The sequence below is a fragment of the Cyrtonyx montezumae genome, unplaced genomic scaffold (genome assembly GCF_038088225.1).
Source record: "Cyrtonyx montezumae isolate F1298 unplaced genomic scaffold, pur_monq_1.0 scaffold_3, whole genome shotgun sequence".
Taxonomy (NCBI): Eukaryota; Metazoa; Chordata; class Aves; order Galliformes; family Odontophoridae; genus Cyrtonyx; species Cyrtonyx montezumae.
In genome coordinates, this window is record NW_027072034.1 from 106,565,945 (window position 1) to 106,584,036 (window position 18,092).

Here is an 18,092-nt window from a genome sequence, read left to right on the forward strand (position 1 = left end):
TTTGTATGGAGGCAAGGATCTGGGCAGCTCTGAGAAGAGCGATTCCTCTTTGACTGAGAAGAGCCTATGACTAAGCCTCCCATAACAGCTGGGGCTGGATTTTTGTGAGCCATCCCCATGGCTTGGCCTTTCCCCATATGGTGAACATTACCTACCCACAGTAGCTTCTCACCCTTAGTGCCCTCTTCAGCACAGGCATGAAGACCGCATTGCTGGAATGTTGAAATCATAATATATTTATTACGTACACGAGATATAAAAACAAATTACCAAAATAGTATCCTTATTTTTTTTTTTTGTGAGTCCACAGGACCTTGAAAGAAAAATACATATGTAAGGCATATTGGTAGACTTGTGGTTCTTATGATGTTGCACGTCTGCCTTTTCTTTCCCCTCATACTCACGAACAAAATATACTATGCAATGTGCTTCAAAGACAACTTTACAGAGAAGATATACTTTAGTGCTGAAAACTGCAGTAAACTGTGCTATATTCCATATGGGTGTTAAGGAAGAAGTGTAGAGGCCATATATATATTGCAAACAATATCACAGAAGAAAACAAATCGAGTGTTCAGTTTTAAATACTAACATAAAAATAAAATAAACTCCAGGCCCATCGTGAATCACTGGGTGGGGATATGTGAATGGCAGTCTTTTCCATTCTTCAGATCCACTCCTCCTGTGGGCAGTTTTTTACTCTGGCAATTACATTTTCATTCCAAAGTCTCTTCTTTTTGTACTGATTGCCTCCTGCCCACGGAGCCCAAGTGCTGGTCTGAAGCTGGGACTTCAGTGCAAATGCTTTCTATCCCTCAGACTGCACCCTGGGATGCTCCGAGTGGCCGTGCCAGGCTGGCCCTTCCCTTTATGCTGTGCGTCTTCAGGAGTGCTTCTGTTTCAGGAAGGTTTTCCACGTGCCACCTTCAGCCTCTTCTTTCCCAAACTCAATCTGGCCTTCTGCACCGTGAAGTGGCAGGCAGTAAAGTGCTTTATACAATGAAATATTTACAGGGGGCCGCGTTCATATTTTAACACTTCAAGGACAAAAGCTCAGAGGCACTGTGCCCCACGGAGTCAGCTCTTCTCTGCAGCAGTGGCAGAGAACCGGCATCCACCACATCTGTGTGAGGGCAGATGAACTCACATCATCAAGGAGGTCCACCCTCGAGAGCACAGGCAGGGAGCTGAGCCCCAAAACCTCCAACAGGATGGTAAGGGCAGCAGCACCCAGCCCTCAGCCACGTGCTCCTGCTGCTCTGCAGCATCTTCTGGGAGCCTCTGGACGTGACCCCAGCTCCATCCTGGTGGCACTGGCAGTGGCTCATCACCTCTCATCTGGGGCCAAACCAAGGGCTGCCCCTCTTTCTCTTCCCCTCAATGCAACAAAACCTGGGCTTGGGGAATGCCTTGCAAGGAAGCTACAGGCAAATGAATGGGCACTGGCCAGGAAGGGTTAAATTAGACAGCGCCTACAAATGGTAATGCCTCGCTACATGCTTTGGCACTATTTTCTTATGTTCCAGTTTTCATCCTCGAGGCCTCCTCTTTGTGAAGGCTCTTGCATTCTGTGCATGGAGAAATGCCCTAGGTGGCCGTGTGAGTCTAGTTGCAGTCTCTTTTTAAAATCTCCAGGACCTTTCTCCCAAGGGCTGACTTCCACTGGTGGACAAAGCTCTTCATGTTGACGATGAGCCTGCCCGTCCGGACATCCTCATGTCCTGCCACCAGGTACTCCAAGCCTGCAAACCAGCAAAGCGGTCAGGGACTGCACAGCAGTGCGTTCATGGGGAGGGCTATGAACACCGCCTGCGTGTAATTTATGCAGTAGTGCTTTGGAGCATGCATAGAAAGGGGAAAAGTATGAGGGAAGCCAGGTACAGTACTATTAGGATTTCATAGAAGAAGTTGAGATTTCTGCTCAGGGCGCCTGAACTGTCTCCTGACTTTCTGACACGCAGAAGCCACAGCTCAGGCAGTAAGCAGCGCAGTGGGAGGGCAGCTGCTCTGGGACACAGGGCTGCCTGTGCTCATCCCTGGGGATTCAAAGCCTCCCATAGCCCTGCTGGTTCCAGCCTCACCCCTGCTGTGCTGGAAGGATGGAGGGCCTCCGAGCCCTCCTCACTTGCAGCACTGGGGTGGAAAGCTGCTCCTGACTCTGGGGTATTAACTCACAGGGATCCCAGAGTCAGGCAGGGTCTCCCAGCCCCTTCACTGTGTACAGCAGGCACTCCTCGTGCTTTCTTGGGTGTTTGTTTTGCTGCTCAGAATAAAGGGAGGTGGTGGTGAGGGGAAAGTGTTCCCTTGTTAAAGGTTAAGTGTGTTTTTCTTTAATTCAGTACAATTTGTTATCTGCTTCAACTGAGCTTCTGGGCACACACATCCTCTTTCTGCCAAGTAAACACAGGAAATTTGCATGGCAGAACAGCCTTTGCAAGACCTTCATTTTGGCTGTGTCAATCTTGCTGCTGTAAGCATCACTTTTTAAGGGCTCCTAAATCTCTCTCTCTTAAGAGAAAAATGTGACCCACACTCTCAGAGGGAAAGCTATTATTGCTTCAGCTGCTGATTCTCATTCTAGAGGATGTCTCATCCTTCTCAATTTTCAGTCTGACTTCACAGAACTGAAAAGGTAAAACGTGCAACAGAGATGCAACATGCCAGGACTGGAGGCTGTGAGTTTTGTCCACATTGCTAGCAAGGAGAGCTCAGTTCGTGCATGTATGAGGGATGGAGATGAGGTTAGGAAGGGCTACTGCTTTCTGCAGATGGCCAAGACATGGGCATCTCCCTCCACACTGCCCAAAGGCCAACCTGCCCCCTCACAGGGCCCTTGGCACATTGATCATCTGGAAGCAGCCTGTGGAGATCTGATAAATGTGTAGAGGGTCTATTTTTGCCAGAACTTTGAAGAGCTTACCCTCCATTTGGTGTCACTTCAGCACTGTGTAGCAGAGTAAAAACATGTTTTGCTTTCTTCTACTTTTATCTTTCATTTCCTCTGTTTTTAGGAGATGTGATTTCCATTACAGCTGTATGTCAAGAAATTATTTTAAGTCAGCTTGGCTTTCTATCCTGCTGTTGGTGGTTTATTCATCTGGAGGTCATAAGCTCTTACTCTGAGAGAGGGTTAAATTTGCTATTATGGTACTGCCAGTTATCCAGAAATGAATGTGTTAGCTAAGGAAAATAATGAGATTTAAAAAAAATATTTGGGATTTTTTTTTCCCCTTTGAAGTGAGTCATTCTTTAAGGTGAACTCAGTTGATGTTTTCAAGTCCACCGGGACCAAGAGATTCCCCAAGCTTCACAGATGAAGCTTTTGAATAAGAAAGCTGAGATTAATTTACACAGATGGGATTCCAACAACCGCACCTCCACTGCTCTGCTGACATACAAGTGGCAGCAACCTTAATGGGCTATGTGCTCCTTGCCCCCTTCTCCTCTGCAGGGGAAACCAGGGAAGCTCCTCTGAAGCTTATGGTGGCACAGGGCTGGGTGTCAGGTGTGGGGCTGCCCCGTGTGGTTGGTCACTGACAGTTTTTGTGCCTTTCCTTTAGGTTTGTGTTAAGGCAGCCATATCTGGGCTTGTGCGCATTTGCATTGCATATGGAAAATTAAAATTTTCATTACAGATTTATGGTGTTTCACCACTATCCAAAGTCTTGCTGTGCTCAAACAGTGAAGTCCTGCCCAGTGCTGCTGATCCATCTGACCCTTGCACCTGAGCAGACCTCCCAACTGCAGCTGTGCTATCAGGGCAGACTGCCTTCAAAGCCAAATGCAATCATTTCGGTATTCATGAAAGAAGAGTGCAAACACCTCATCAATGAATAACCTTCCTGCATGATCCTGCCTAGCAGACAGCCTCTTCCCCCTGAAGGAAGCTCCCAATGATGCACAGGTAGAATAAGTCTCAGCACCAAAGTCATTGCTTCGATCAGCGACTTCCAGGTGAAGTGTGCGCCTTACAGAAAGAAAATCTTTTATCTGAATTAGTTGGTAACTCTTGGTTTATCTTGGAGTTGTAAAGACAGGTGTGTCAACTGCATCTTAGTTTTGCTCTGTTGAAGAAAACCCGGAGTATGCATTTCCCTATTCCTACTGGATACTGCATGCCCTGTTCACCCAGCACTGATTACACTTCATTTTAATGAAAGATGAGGAAGAACTGTGAAGCCAAAGCTTCCCTCACACTGCCTAAGAGAGGTTCTTCTGAATGCTGAAGATGCGAATTAATGTTACTTTGCAAGTTGCATCTTCCCTTGTAATTAGATTCTATCTTCAGTACAATATCATGCCTAAGATTAGATATAAATGTGCTTTTATGGATTCAAACTAGCATTAGTTTTGAAAAGATATGTCACATAGTCAGGGCACAACATGCACCTAACTCCCTGTGGGAACACACCTATCCTAGTAAAGCTGTAGTGCTGTTACTACGTTTCACGAAGAGCAATTATGTTCAAAAGTCTACAGAATGAACCATATTTTTCTCCACAAAATTCAAATAGCATAGAGTTTGATGCTGGAACCCAAATGATGTAGATGGCAATAATTTAATCAACATTGGGCTGTAGTTTAAACCCACTGGCATGAGGGGATGAAAAGTGAAGATGAAATCTGTGGGAATATGGAGGGGACGTACTTCTCTGGGATTCAAACCTACCGGGATTGAGGATTGGACAGGTGCAGCCTCTGTTAGTCCAGGACTCCGGGTAGAGCGTTCTCTTGCCCCGCAGAATCTTCAGCTTTGTAGACTTCAAGACTTTCTTGATTTTCACATTGACTTCTGCATGGGAGCCCTTGTCATGAGCTGACAAGATCTTTGTCTTTATCACTGGGAAGACATGAATTAAAATCCAGGAATGGATAAACTACTTAAAGTCTGGGTGAAACAGCAAGAACAATGATTTCATTACACTAGAGTTAGCCCAGTGCTCCTTGCTGGGGAGCACAGCTGCAGGGGGAATGCCCATGTCCCCATACCTGTGGGCAAGGACACCAACAGCTGGTCTGGCCACAGCCCCTGGACTTGCCACACAGGCAGCAGGAGAGGTTCCATGACCTCAGCTTCAAAACTTGCGAAGGCAACATTTTCCCCCAGAGCTCAGCAAAGACTTGCACTTTTGGAAATCAAGAAGCGAGCCCTGGTTTTAGGGATGAGCACTGAGGCTTTGCAGGGCTTGGCAACTGGTAGTGCTGTCCCCATCCAGCCCTGGTCCTCCTCCTTTGCAGAACTTCTGCATCCAAACAGTGGCAAGGACTGAGATGTAGGTGGGGACTGAGACAATTGTGGAACATTTTGAACCCACAGACACCCACAGGCACACCTCAACCACCCAGTTTCCTGCATCAGATGGAGTTAGAAATGGGATATCATGTGTCTGCTGGCAGTGCCCGCAAAGCAAAGTGTCAGGGCCCAGGTCCCATTTATCAGTCACCTCCAGTCCATACCGATGTCTTCAGTGGTGCTTTATTCAGCACCACATGTTATGTAGCACAGGGAAACCTTTCCTTCTACAGTGCTTGTGATGAGCCCCATAATTCATCTGTCTCCTGTCAAGCTGACACCTTGCATGCTGAGTGATGAAAGGGCGGTAAGCCTGAGTGCACTTTAGATAAGATTTATTAACTTGGGTTTTTTGTGCTTTTTTTATTATTATTATTTCTTATCTTCTGCAAGATTAAACACAGTGACTATCACAGCCAGAAAGCAAAGCAAAGCAAAATCAGATTTTTTTCTAACATCACTAAGCCAGGGCTATATTTCAACAACTGGCGGCCCCTTGAACTTCCCTTTGTGGGCTGCTCTGCAGAGTGCCAAGGTATGGATTATCTCCCTGCTCATTTTCAGCTTTAGTGCAAGATGAAACAGGTGAAAGAAACCTCTGGAAAGCTATGATAGGAGGGAGTGCTGCACAAAGAAGTCCTTGCTCTGCAGTGCCATTAGGGAGGTGCTTTGCTGGAACAGACTAGAGAGGTCTTGGGAAAGATGTCTCCTCAATTCACTGAAATCCAATGTGCTACACTCACATAGACAATATACATCACCCCACTGCAGCAGCTCAGCTTTGCTAACAAGGCAAAGCTCCCAGTGGCTGCCACAGCCATTTTTTTCCATATAATGTCTTCGGTGGTGAATACTGTCCCTCTTTCTGCTCAGTGTAATTCATATTTGGTGATTTCTACAGCATGTGTGGGGCAGCTGGTCTATAAGAGTGACTTTGTAGTGACTATTCAGTGACTTGTTTTCGGTATCAGTGTCTTCTAGTCCATCTGAGATCCAGAGACCCTCTCAGGGCACTTACAACTCTTGCATTCCCATGATTTCAGTGCAAGTGCACTTTGATTGTAAGGACAAGACGCTTCACACAGTGTGACTAGGCACCAAGATACCTACATGCTTTTGGAAGGACAAAGATCTGTCCCTTAGACTAAGTAGCCCAAGAGTTTGCAGGGCTGGCACACTCGGTTACTGAGAACATGCAGAGGTATATGGGGACATGGAGGCTTGGGGCCTTCATTATCCCCCATACAGTGATTGCCTCTTCAGTGACTGAATGTTGGACTTAGCTTCCAGAGGTGCTACTCCTCTCTGGCAAGCTGCAGGGAAAGGGTTGCTCAGCACTGTGCTCCTGTGGAACCTCCCTGTACACCTCCATCACCTACCACAACTCACCATAGGTATACTTCATTCCACAGAAGACCTTGGAGTTGCCCAAAACTTGCTCTTTACATTCGCATTTACCTGTGGGAAGAGAACAAAGTAAATGAGTGTGGAATGTACTTCCCAGTGAGAATCTTTACACAGGCCCTGGGGCTTGGGGGGGCCAGAAATCTCTGCCACCATCCAGGAGAGTTAAGTGGCCCTGACTGGGGAGAAAAGTGCACACAGGATGTGGTTGCTGCCTCATGATCCCAGCCTCCATGGCTACAGGAGGGGTTTGGCTGCACCACTGGGATCTGCTAGGTGTTCTTATGTGGTCCACAAACCCCTTAAAATGCCCTATTCTCAGATCTGGGCTGAACATAGCCTTAGTCCAAGGGCAATTATTCCTTGTTTACAATTTGAAGAGAAGGAAAACAAAGGCCTTATTATGTGGCCTCAGGATGCAAATAACATGCATGTCTTTTCCTGTGGTATTTTCCACACTTTAATGTCCCAGGCACAATTTTAGAAGGAAACACTGCTGAGGTTAAGGCAGATTAATGACTTCCGTGATCTTAGAACAAAGAATAACATGTTATACTTATTTACGTTTCAAATTAAGTTGCTCAGACAAATGATGGCGCTTTCCCCTCAATTAACTCAATTATCCTATCCTCAAGATTTTTATCGTGCTGCTTTCTGCAAACACAGGAAATTACACCTTCCCACTTGTGCATGGCTGTCACCAGCCCAGGCAGTGCCATGGGGCCAGGCTGCTTCACTGCAGCACTGGCAGCTCCAGCACTGTGTTGTCCAGCCTGGCAGGGCTGGGGAGAAGGAATTTCCCATCTGAACCTGCAGCTGGAGTACCAGGCAAGCTCTCATCGCATCCTCAGTGAAGCCAATGCCAAAGTAGGATGCTGCAAGCTGATGTAGGCCACCCTGGTGGGAGGGATGTGGGGAGCACGCGGGGTCATGGTCCTACCAGAGTGCCGCAGAGCTGAGAAGCCCTGCTCGTCCTCCCAGCCCCATGTGGGCTTGCTCTCGTTGAGCATTGTCTGGAAGGGCAGCGCTTCCTGCTGCCAGCTCGCATCCACACTGCTGGGAGAAAGGGAGAGAGTCAGCTGGCCTCCTGCAGCTGGCAGAAAGCACTCGTAACTCATGGCCTAGCCAGTTTTGGTTTAAAATGTGCTATAGGGATTTCTCTGCTAAAAATATTATCCCTATGGTAAAAAAAGCATCCTATGAGATCCAGACAGTGGGGTCTCATTCACTTGTGCTGCCTGTCAAAATCAGAGCTTGACTGTCCAGTGCAGTCAAAGCAAATTGAGTTGTAACAGCAGCAACATTAAGCTCTGGTCTCTGGGCACTCAGGTCTCCCTGAGGCTCTTATTTTGCTCATGGAGAGGAAAAAAACGTGAAGGGCATGGAAAACACCTGCTCCAAGTGCCACCATACCAGTGTCTGTCGCCCAAAGGAACCACAGCATCAATACTCCCTCCTCCCCCAGTCCCTGACAGCACCAAAAATGATTACTTGGCTGAATGGGTATTTTCAGATGGCACAAAAACCAGGCAGGAACAGTACCTGCCCTGGGGTCTGGGGGGCTGGAGCCCCCAACTCACCTGCTGCTGTGGCAATCACCAGTGAGAGGGTGGCAACTGTGGGCACAGTCGCAGGGGCGGCAGCCACTGGCACCAAAGCCCCAGTATCCGGGCAGGCAGCGGTCACAGCGCGGCCCTGCCACACCAGGCTTGCAGGGACAGTCACCGGTGCTGGGGTCACAGAAGGTGCGGGGTCCTAGGGGGAGCGTGGCCGATCCCAGTGGGTGGCAGGAGCAGGCTGTGGGGACACCACGGGGTTAGTCATACAGCAACGACGACTCGCTGGCTAAGAGGAGGTTAAAAACCCCACTCCTGATTGGTCATATAATCACAGGAGTGCAAAAAGCACATCTTTTAAAGCCATCACTTCAAAATGTTAACACGAATAAGATGAGAACACCATCAGATCTGAGATATGCTCTTCTGCAAGCTCCGAGAAACAGGTCTGCAGGGCATCCCTTTAAAAATCAGAAAGGCTTTGTGGTCATGGAGTGACTCACAGCATCAGCCTGCACCTGGGTCTCTGAGCAGGACACTGGGTGGTGACCGTGTGTGACACCAAAGAGCCAGCTGGAAAATGTGCACCAGGCAGGGAGCAGCCTGCAGCACGCCAACCTCAGCTTCCAGGAGACCTCCGGCACTACTGGGGCATTTGTGAATCATTCTGCTTTGGTGATCTTAATGATGCAAAGAATAATTTACATAAAAACTGAGAAAATTTCACTGGGGGAAATTTTTGACCAAATGCTAATGCAAATATTTTTACTTTGCAACTCCAACGGCAATGAAAGAGAAAAGCCACTGAGTGTTACACAACCTCACTTTCTTTTATAAAATACTTACTGCTGTGCATGTACATTTAATTTTGTTCTGGTGACGTGCTTGTGGTTTCAGGGCTTTGACATATCTGGAGCGCAGTTTCAAAATATTAAAGGATGAATTGATATTGACGGCCAACTTAGAGACGACTATGAATCCAAAATCTTTGCCAAAATAATCCCCAAATTTTCCCCACCCTTTCCATTCCCAAAGAAATATAATTAAATAAAATTAAAAGATTAGGAAGCCTCTCCACAAACTGCATAACTAGCTGCAGGCATTGAACACGGGTACCTTTAATAGCATAGTTTTCAGCGGCGCTCAGTGAGAGCTGCATACCTTTCTCCTGAAGCCTGTGAAGTGTTTTACACCTGACACATGTATCGAAATGCTCTATTTTCCTCCTAGATGCAGAGAGTATTTATGGCATTCCCCAGCCCCTCTAGGGCAAATAGCAAGCACTTGACACTCTGTGCTCAGAGAGGCTCAGTCCCATCTTAGTCAAATTTCAGCTGAGTTTCACTACTGGTCCTATTAGGGCTACTGCTTTATACACATTAGTTGAAGCTTTCTTACCTGTTTTTTGGTTTTTGCTTTTTTCCTAGTGGAAAATTTAACGGCAATAGCAACACTCGTGATGAAAAAAGAACACTAAATTTACAGAAGTTGATATAAAAAACACATCAGCAAGCTCACAGGGGACTGCAGGCAATGAAAAACAAGAACATAGCTGGCTGTGTGCTTTAATTGGAGCTGCAGAGAAGTGTTACAAGAGTGGGCCATTTCCACATGGCTGCACAGCCCCCATCCTTCCTGGCTGCTCCTGATCTGCCACTAGCCAGCCACCAACTCTCCATTGACTGATGGTGAGGTTCAGCTTCTGGGTCCCCACACCCCAACAGGGACTGAAAGGTAGTGAGACCAGTAGGGCCAGGTGAGCTGCCAGCTAACCTTTGGAAATGACAAATATTTACCCTCAAAAACCTACAGTTTCAAAGCAAAAATAAACTTGCCAATTACAAAAGCTGATTTATTATCTGCAATCATACTGTAGCTGAAGCTTCACGGGGGATGTAAAGAAAAGGACAGATAGGTATGACAGGGGGTAAGAGTCATCAGATTGCTCTTTTAAATGGCAGAACATCTTCTGTCTGGTGCACTCCTTGGCAAATATCATATACACTCTATGCCTACAAAAATCTTTGAAGAATCCTTACAGATAATGGCTTAACAACTCTCTTACTTACTTACTTTGACCTTGGCATGTTAAAATTTTCATTGCTGCTCTGCAGTTGAGCAATAACAATGGTATGAGCCAGAAGCAAGCAGGCAATGCTGTGGGCTTCCTGAAAGAATAACTGGGCATCTCCCTTGTCCCTCGTTATTGCAAACCACGGCACGGTCCTTGGAAATGTTCCAGCCGAGGGCTGTAATCAGTCTTATATAATTTAATTTAACAGTCATTAGTCATTCACTGTTCAGCTGGAGCTACAACAAATAGCCCTAACCTGATGCGGGGTCTGGAAAATGCTGTGATGGGAGAAAAACCCATCCCAGCTCTACAGCCTGGCCAGGGGAACCCAATAGGGAAACCATGAGAGGTCTTAGGAAGGAGAACATCTGGGTGGGGTTTCAAAGCCCAGAGAGAAATGGTTTCTGTGTTCACAATACCACAGTCTCTGCAGGGACAGCATTAGATACTCCCTGCATTTTCATGGAGGCAGCCTCTGCCTGGGAAAGTTGTCTCCCTGGGGTGATGGAGTACTGTATAATGTGAAGTTTGTAAATATTGCAAAAAGTGTGGGAGGTTTAAGTGCAGGATTTAAATGTGTTTTTTTACTAATGAGACTTTAAAATAAAAATTCTTTGTGTGTTCTGGCAATAATCACCGAGAGAAAGTATCTGATTTAAGGAGAAGTGAGACTGCACTGTACACAAGTATGTAAAGACCTTAAAAACCAATTAAATCTGCTGCCTAAAAACCAAATTTGTGTACATACTACAGCAGTGAAATAACTATTTACACTAGTAATGAAGATCTGTGGTCAGTTCTGCTTTTGTAAAGTGACCCAGGTCTCTAAAAAAGTCAATTCAGCTGCGGCTGATTCTCTTTGCAGAAAGTGAGTGATGGAGAGGGGAAAGCCCCCTACAAGGTGCTGGGCAGGTTTGGAGAGCCCCAGGGATGGACCTCAGTGCAGGAGCAGGATGGAGGTGGCGGTGTCTGGCTCCCTGCAAGCAGATGCAAAACTGAACATCTGGCTTAGCCATGTGCTGTGCAGTGTCCCCTGTGTGCTTCATGGTGCATCACCACTGCCCACACCATTCCCTGGAGCAATTGTGGAGTGCTACTTTGGGTTGGGAAAGATAGAATTTTACATGTGAACTGCCTTTGGTCTCAGCTCACTGGTGTTATGCCTTCTACAATGTCACTTCACTTGCACTCCAGCTTTTTCCATACCCACCTGCTGCTGTGTAGGCAACGCACCCTGCTTCTGGGGTCGTGGCAACCACCAAACAAGGAAGCATGAAAACATGATGCAGCTCTTGCTCTCCAAAAATAGCAGGAGAGTCAATGAGTCATCTTTCTTCCCCTGTCCCCAACTTATAAGGTTTCTTGGGAATGATTTGTCAACAGCAGCTGCAGGCTTTTGTCCTGCAAATCTCATCACCGCTTTTTGCAAACAGCATCAGTGAAGGAATTCAAATTGCACACTGCTGAGAGCTCCCCATCCCACGCTGAAGCAAGAAGGTTGCTCCGAGCAGGAAGATCTCACCTTTGCTGGCGTCCTACTTATCAGAAGCCTTACATCAGTAAGAGGTTGCTGACTTACGTTTGCAAGCATCTGGGGCAGAGAAGGGCTTTCGCAGGTCTCGGTAGAAGCCCAGCTTGCAGCGCTGGCAGTGCTGCCCCTCTGTGTTGTGCTGACAGTTGTCACAGACACCACCGCTGCGGTTTCCTGATGCCATCCACGCATCCATGTCAAAGTGACAGGTGTCAGCATGCCCATTACACTTGCACGCTGGGACGAAGCCAAAGAGAACAGAAAGATTTGTTAAAGCAGTGAAAGTTGTCTGCAGAAAAGAGGCAAAAACCTGAACGGTTTGGAATGGCAAATCTGACCTACGAACCGGTGACTCATTCAAATGCGTGCACAAACACACTTCACGTTTTGATGCACCCCACAGAAATGACACGTAAGCTGGCCACTTACACTGACACTCTCGGGGGGCTCCGGTTTTGCCGTCAGCAGCCTGCCAAGGGCGGTCGTTGTAGAGTGGGGCACAGTGCTGGCAGTGAGATCCTGCAGTGTTGTGCTTGCACATGCACTTCCCATGGACCTGGTGGGGAACAGAGAGTGAGGGCTACCCACAGCGGTGCTCAGGCACAGGGGCTGCAGTGTCAGCACAGTGCGAGGACACGGGCTGGGAGGAAGGCTAGCACTGGGCCTGCCTGCTGCCTAGTGCAGCCAAAGGTGGATATTCTGCAGTTATACCTTCAGTTAGATTACAATTTGTATGTCATATATATCATAATATCATGTAATCACATCTTTTTTTCTTTTCTAGAATTATCTTCAGTAAGGGGTTTCCAGCCCCTGCATGAACTTCCAGGAGATATTAAAAGAAGCCAAGGTCTAAAGCACTCTTGTGAAACACTAAAAAACCTTTCTTTTTTCTTCCTCCCAAACAGCAGCAGTGGTCACAACCTCAGCATCCATCGCCAACATCAACAAGCACAAGAAAAAAGAAATTAGAATCTCAGGACACAGATACCTACTTGTCCTAGGCAGAGGCTTTGCAGCACGAGGGAAGAACCAGAGATAGCAGAGACCATGAGGGATTGTGTCAGACATCTTTGTGACAGATAGGTAATTGAACAGCTAGAAAGCACAGTCCAAGGGGGTAATTAGAGATGAAAAGCCAGCGTGGCGAGCTTGGTGCCAGCTGCCCTGTCAGCTGCTGGCATTAATCACGCTGCTGGCAAACGCAAAGAAAACAGGACACAGCCAGAGGGCAAGAGTGGCCTGGCCGCCCCCAGACGCTATGAAATGCAACTCTGGAGCAGCTGAGCACCTCCCAGCCCACTGGGCCCAGAACAGAGGGAGAGGCTGGAGCACAGCCCAGCTGCAGCTTGGCATGCTCAGCCCCAGCCCACAGCTCGCAGTGAGGATGCTGTCATCATGGCTCCTTGGCGGTGCCGGTGGCCTGCCTCATCCCAGGCAGTGTGGCGGGCGGCTGCCCCTTCTGTTGCCAGCTGAGGGGAAAGCTACAGTATAGGAGAAGCAACAAATGGGTTCACGTCCTCCTGCCACACTGTTTGATGCAGATTTCACAACAGCGTCCTTCCTAAATGCATGGGCTGTTCCTGAGAACCCCCATGAACTCCTCCTGTCAGAAACGCGGACAGTAAACAAGAGGAGAGGACCTTGAGAGTGTGGTAAACAACTCCTGTGCGTTGCGTAGGTGCACACGCATGCAGACTGCACATGCCCCTTACTGATGACGACTTTCTGGCTGTTTTTTTTTTCATAAATAGATTTCAGGTACTGTCTCACAGGGGTAAGAAGTAACCAGTACAGACAATGCTTCAAAACTGGCCCTGAAAGTCCTTGAGAGACTTTTCATCAGCACTGCAAATAGCGAAATCTTTCAAAAACCTTTCAAGTGGCCCTTTCCTGCCTTATTAGAATGTCTGGATCATGGAGCAGGGACAAGTATAACAGTACAGCGACCAGACAAGTACGAGCAACATGCAGATACAGACAGAATCTGATAGAATGCATAAGTATCTGAGCTAAAGTGGCAAATGCTGAGATAACATTGCTTTCTGTGCTATTTCTGCCTCACCGCAGATATTCGTTGCTCCGTCTGGCTTATCAAATTGAGGTCGCCTATATGCTCAAATGTGTGATAAAGTGTGGAAAGAATGAGAAGCAAACACAGAGAGAAACAAAACAAATTTGCAGATGGAATACTTCATTCTCAAAGCGTGTCTCGTGTTTGCACATTTTCATTTTTGCTACCACTTCTAAACATTCCTCTTCAAACTCTCAGACCCCTCACTCCTGAATCTATACTCCTCTACGAAACTTCTTGTATATCTTCTTTAGGGAAATGCCATACACAAACTAATGCTACAACCTGCTTTACACTCACTTCAAAAGCCACTAGCTGCATGGAAATGGAAATCAGTTAAACCTGGGAGAGACACTGTGGCAGAGCAGGACACAATGCTCCGCATACTGATGGCTTGCAATGTGCATTGCACCCAGGGGAAGGAAACAAGTGCCACAGACAAGCTTGAGGTAGCACAGAAAAGCTTGAGAAGTAGCAGAAGAACCACTCGTCTGGGCACAGGGTGGGCCAGAGGCTCAGGGTGATGACCCAGGGAGGTATGGAGAGGAGGGAAACAGGCTTTCTAATTTCTCTGTTTAGTTACTATTTTTTCCCTACTCTTTTTTTCCCCAGAAATTCAACGAAAGTCAGTCTAAGTACTTCAAAAACCTCGCCTCGGGCAAGATGTATTTCTTCTCTTTCAATAGCATTATAATGATTAGTCCCCCAAAACAGCTCTGCTTTAAAACCCTCTCCTTCCTAGCTTTATCCCATTGAGGAAAATCTCCCTTTTTCTTCTACATAATTCCAGCATGACATAAAAGGTTTTTATGTGTTGGGAACAACAAAAGAGATGAATACTAACAAGCCATTTCTTGTAACCCATGTGCAGACAAGAAATTTTGTATTTTTCAAGAGATACTGTGACAGCTAAGGATAGAAGAAAGGAGAAGAAGAGATAACAGAGAAAGAAAAGTGGCAGCAGGTGAGGGGTGTACAAGTGCTGGACGGGCCAGGTCACTCTGCATGCCTGATTTGATGGGGACAATTGGGGAACCAGGGCTGAGGTGGCAGCTTGGCAAAGTGGTACCAGCCTGAGGTATTTCTCTGGCATCTCAGCATCTTTCTGAAGGCAGAATGGGACCCACATGGGCCGATAGTGGAAAGAGCTCATTTTTCCTCCCTTTTAATTCACCTCAATTTACATTTAACTATAAGGCGTATCCATTTGGGGTCATTATGGAGCATTGCTAAGTACACAAACACAATTCCCTGTGCGTCTCACTGCTTTAAGCATTCACATGGCTCTTGACTCAGTTAAGCAGAAAATCCTTTTCATACCATTTTTCATTTTGTCATGGGGTCTTTACATCCCTGCTCGCCTTCACACTGTTTCCCGTCTTAGTTTGACAGCTCAGTTGCAGCGTCACTCATTAGAGGGCACAATGCAAACAGTGTTACAAAAGTTGACTTCTGTAAGATAAATGAGTGGCTGATTTCTATACACAAAGACAGTTGCTAGGGCATGCTTCCTTCCATAGCCTTTTGTTATTGAATTACTACCTTCCAGCACTTCCTTTCAGAATGCAAATACACGGGCTTTTCGGTTGAATCTTATAAAGTGCTTTCCACCCTATTTATCCAAAATACTGCACAGAGTAAAAGAAATGCTGCACTGGGGAAAAAACACACTCAACTCACCTGTTGTTAATTAATTTCTACTACAAGAACTCTCCCATTGTACAGAGAGTCCAACACAAATGCATGCTAAAAGAAAACCGACCTGATCGCCTAAACAGATGAGCTAAATAGCTGGGAGGGCCAACTGCTTTTAATAGACTTGCTTGCATAGAACTGCTAAAATTGCATTTTTTTCTACTTTTTTTCTACTTTCTTGGAAAACAGGCATGATATCAATCTAAAGGAAAAGCACGTCATTCATACTGGTCTTTAACAATGATTTTTAAACTGTGTTGCACTCAAACCATGGTGCCAATTTTAGAAACCATGCCTACTGGCTGTTGTCTGCCCACAGGATGGTATTCTTTCCCAAAGCACCAGACAACCAAATTTATGCATGAGAAAATTCTCATATCCTATTTTGCTCTTGTGAAAGAATAGAAAGTTTGTTGTTCAGGGTGTGGGGGCTGCCTTTGTTTTTTATTCCTTGTACAATAGGCTTCTGTCAGTAGCTCTGGGGAAGACCTTCAGCATCTTTTGATGTCACTAACACAGCAACAATTTACAACAGCCTGGGTTGGCCACGTGGGAAGGGGGAGGGATACTCCTGCTGCCCAGCTATGCAGAAGGGCTCTTGTACTTTGGATGCCAGCCTTAGCATATCCCCATAACCTAGCTCGTTCAATTCTGATCTAAGGAGCCCTGGGAGACCAACTCTCCAACCTGCATACATCAACCCCATGTTGATTCAAATGCACTCACTGATCAGTACATTTAAAGTATGTTGAAACTACTTAATACCCAGGTTCTAGTTTTTATCAAAAATAGCTACCATGCCACGTTCTTCAAACTATCATTGTGGGAAAGAGAAAACAGGAGGAAGAACAAACTGAGACAGCTGAATTTGTTCTGGCTCTTTGATCAGCGCAGGTGACAGGTGTGCACAACAGGACTGCACTAGTGGGAAAGCAGTACATGTTAAAAAGTTAGTAATATTGTATTACCAATGAGACAATGAGATCATCAGTTGATAATGGTATCTCAACTCACAGGGGTAAAAGTAGGAAGTCCCAAGGACACAGCTTTCCAGACTGTTGACTCAGGCCAACTACACAACTGGGTGTTGGAAGGACAGGGATACTCTGAGGCAGGTGAATGCTTCTCCGCACCCTGAGCCAGAACTGCAGACCCAGGTGAGGTACCTCTGGGCTTGTTATTCCCACTTTGGATTCCTAACTTGCAATTCCTGCCTGTGTCCAGGCTGATCTTCACCATGACCCTTGCTGCTGTGGCAAGGCCATCAGGATGCTGCAGCTGGTAAACGGCCAAACTGGCACTGCAATAGCTCAGTGCACAAATGTTCTATCTCCTGCACTATAGATCAGTCCCAAAAGCCAGGCTTTTCATGGCCACTGAAGATCATGGGTTATCTCCTGTGCCTGGGCATCCATTTCTTTACTCGCAGGCCTTCTTTAAGTTTCTTTACAGCAGAGGTTTCATCCCATAAGCCATCTCAACACACCAATCCAACTACTACGCATGGTAAGGTGTGAGGAGTGCTTGTCCATGCATGCTTTCTTCTTGGCATGCACTGGATTGTTGATGGTGGTATGATTTGGATAGTGACCCTTTGAACAAATGATGTGGGAGGAGTGGGGATGAAAGGGAGAGTTGCTGTATCACCCTAACATCTGTCTGGGGCACACCAGTGTACAACACAGGACAGCCAGCACTGCTGCTCCCCGAGGAGCAGCTCTCACCACCACTGGAGGGTAGCCAGTTCTGTTCTGCAACTCACGGAGACAGAAACTCCCTTGGAGCAGCAACCTCACTTCCATGTTCACAATTTACCTCGAGGATGATATGGCATCTCTGATGTTTAAACAAACCTAGAGTTTTCCTGTACAAAGTCCATTCTTGTTTATGTAAATCTGGCAGATATATAAGCACCTAAACCCTTCTGATCGATCCTCTCCCAGAACTCCAATTGGTGGAACTGAGTATCTCATGGAGATGTGTAGGCTTCAACTGGTGCCATCACCCACTGCCATACAAAGAATGCAGGACAAGGACTCCCACAATCCCCTTAGTTGTCAGATAGAAGAAAGAGGGACAAGAAAATCGGCAGCAAGCTGTGATCTGTGGTGTCCATGAAGCAACCTCTGCAGGGAGGAGGATCACAGAGGGGTTTGCAGCTGTGCCGTGCTCAAGGCACAGAAACAAGCTTGTTCTTTTGTCAGCTCCTGGCTATTGCTCCGTGCTGTCTGTTAGGACTAACGTGAAGTACTTTTTTCCTACATCAGAAGTTCAGAGTCTGTATGTAATGTCCACCTTTGCTCTGATTAGACTCAGTGGGATCATACAGAAGGTTATTCCACCCCAGAGACATAGCTAGAGTTGCTCTTGCTAGGGAAAAGCATGCTATTCTCCATCCAGGGAGCATCCCGCCCTTGTAGCCGAGGATGTCTTGGGTCAGTATTATCAGTAAAGAGATGTTTAAA

The 18,092-nt window shown here is 46.7% G+C and overlaps 1 protein-coding gene across 3 annotated transcripts in view; it reads right to left on the minus strand.

Annotated features, from left to right (window-relative positions):
- Positions 1-218: 218 nt before the first annotated feature.
- NTN4 (netrin 4) overlaps positions 219-18,092 on the minus strand; it is a 33,230-nt gene continuing 15,356 nt past the window's right edge. For 2 of the 3 annotated variants that reach the window (XM_065742668.1, XM_065742670.1), the window contains exons 4-10: positions 12,288-12,414; positions 11,907-12,095; positions 8,278-8,494; positions 7,638-7,753; positions 6,683-6,751; positions 4,670-4,840; positions 219-1,742 (exon numbers count right to left, since the gene is read on the minus strand). In XM_065742668.1, the coding sequence (XP_065598740.1) occupies positions 1,606-1,742; positions 4,670-4,840; positions 6,683-6,751; positions 7,638-7,753; positions 8,278-8,494; positions 11,907-12,095; positions 12,288-12,414 (1,026 nt within the window). In that variant the 3' untranslated portion in view covers positions 219-1,605. The remainder of the gene's footprint in view (positions 1,743-4,669; positions 4,841-6,682; positions 6,752-7,637; positions 7,754-8,277; positions 8,495-11,906; positions 12,096-12,287; positions 12,415-18,092) is intronic. The other variant, XM_065742669.1, reaches the window with a different exon arrangement.